This window comes from Morone saxatilis, unplaced genomic scaffold (assembly GCF_004916995.1).
Source record: "Morone saxatilis isolate NCDOM2014 unplaced genomic scaffold, NCSU_SB_2.0 Contig14, whole genome shotgun sequence".
Classification (NCBI taxonomy): Eukaryota; Metazoa; Chordata; class Actinopteri; family Moronidae; genus Morone; species Morone saxatilis.
This window is the reverse complement of record NW_023339696.1, coordinates 6,964,473-6,966,140: the sequence shown is the minus strand read 5'-3', so window position 1 is coordinate 6,966,140 and position 1,668 is coordinate 6,964,473. Positions and strand designations below refer to the sequence as shown.

General features: G+C 42.5%; 1 protein-coding gene across 1 annotated transcript in view; it reads right to left on the bottom strand.

The window, feature by feature from the left end:
- The window catches only part of rpusd1 (RNA pseudouridine synthase domain containing 1), a 3,441-nt gene continuing 1,773 nt past the window's right edge, over window positions 1–1,668 (bottom strand). The window contains exons 5-6 of the mRNA XM_035655766.1: window positions 1,417–1,518; window positions 1–1,015 (exon numbers count right to left, since the gene is read on the bottom strand). Coding sequence (XP_035511659.1) covers window positions 603–1,015; window positions 1,417–1,518 — 515 coding nt within the window. The 3' untranslated portion in view covers window positions 1–602. The remainder of the gene's footprint in view (window positions 1,016–1,416; window positions 1,519–1,668) is intronic.

Below are 1,668 nucleotides of genomic sequence, written 5' to 3'. Positions count from 1 at the left end.
CAAGATTCATTTGCAGACATTTATTTTTACATTGACATAAAAGCTTTTCTATGTTAAACAGTTTGATACAAAGCTTCAATCAAACATTTAAAAAAAATCATTGAAGGGAGTCGAATCTTATTATAGAGACTGTGTGTTAAAATATAACGAAACATAGTGTAGTCGGCTATTCGCTTTTACATGGGATGTTACAAACATGCAGCATTGTTAAGTCATCTGACCATAAGCACAGACTTGTGACAGAAATCAGCAATTAAACAATTGTCCACTTTTGAGGGTGGAATGTGTATTAGAAAAATGAATGGCATCCACTCGACCGCTCACTTATCAACATGAACTTGGAGCAAGGCACTTATATCTCACTGTCAAACACTGGTTATACTGGGCAGCTCCCAGTTGTATGAATTGCTTAAGAGAGCAGCAGCTTACATACAGCTTTTTTTCTAACACGTTAACTGGTTTGTGAGGCAATTAAGGTACTTGTTCACATCCATGTATGACATTTAAATGCAACGCAGGTGGTCAGTGAGGTGGAGCGTTCATGCTCAACATTGCCTTCAGAAGTAAACAGCTAAAATAAATTAAAATAGATAACAATAACATCAGTCTCCAGCCCATTCACTCAGCCACTCCTGACACTGCCTCCTCTGCTCCTCACTCTCCTCTTTAGTCCTCTGTTCCTTGCTTCCTTTCTTCCTCTCCTCCTTCTTTCTTGCCCTCTCTCTCTCCTCCTCTTTGAGCTTCCTGTCCTCCTCCACCCTCTGCTCCAGCAGGGCCTCCACAGTGGCCGCCAGTGTCCGTAACGAGCGCTGCGGAAGCCACTTGGGATCCTCCGTGGGCAGAAAGGGGTCTCCAGCAGAGACGAGCAGGGGCTGAGGTTCCAGGGGAATGTGGAGGAGGTGGGCATGCAGCATCATGCGGTAGGGGGCATTGTCCGCCCCCGAGCTGTAGGTGAAGTCCCCGACGATGGGGTGGCCTATTGCACTGCAGTGGACCCTCAACTGGTGGGTTCGTCCTGGAGGGAAAAGGTGGCGGTGAGGAGCCGGAGAAAGACAGAGCATTTTAATGAAATACACAAAGTATCTCAAGGTCAATTATTCATCAATGTCATTCTACTTTTATTTTGGTTTATTCGGCCTTTAATGTATGATGAAGATGTTTTACCTGAAGTAAGCTGAACCCAGCAACCATAATCAAATGGCCAGACAAAATTTAGAGAAACTGCATAACTATTACATAGAAATATATTTCATTGTCTGGCTAATCATTGGTTTTCATCTCCAATTTTCAAACAGAAAAAACTTCATTACTGTTCTGGAAATGTTAACTTCCTTTACTACTGTCCAGAAAATATTTCTCTCTCAATAAGGCACAAAAATGTCTCTCATATGTCAAGAAGCAAATGAGTGTTGTTACCAGTGAGTGGCTGCAGCAGCACCTTTGTGACAGGGTCTCCGTCATACAACCCATACTCCAACACCATCAGCTCAGTTTGACAAGGCTTGGGATTCTCACAACCTGAACAGAGAAGGATGGGGGAAGAGGAATAAATAGTCTATTGTTATCTTTCCTTTAGCCTGGTTGAGATGAATGAGTTGGCAGGCAGTGTAAATAGTTTAATCTTATAATCATGCCAAGCTTTTGCTGTTGTGTATATATATATATATA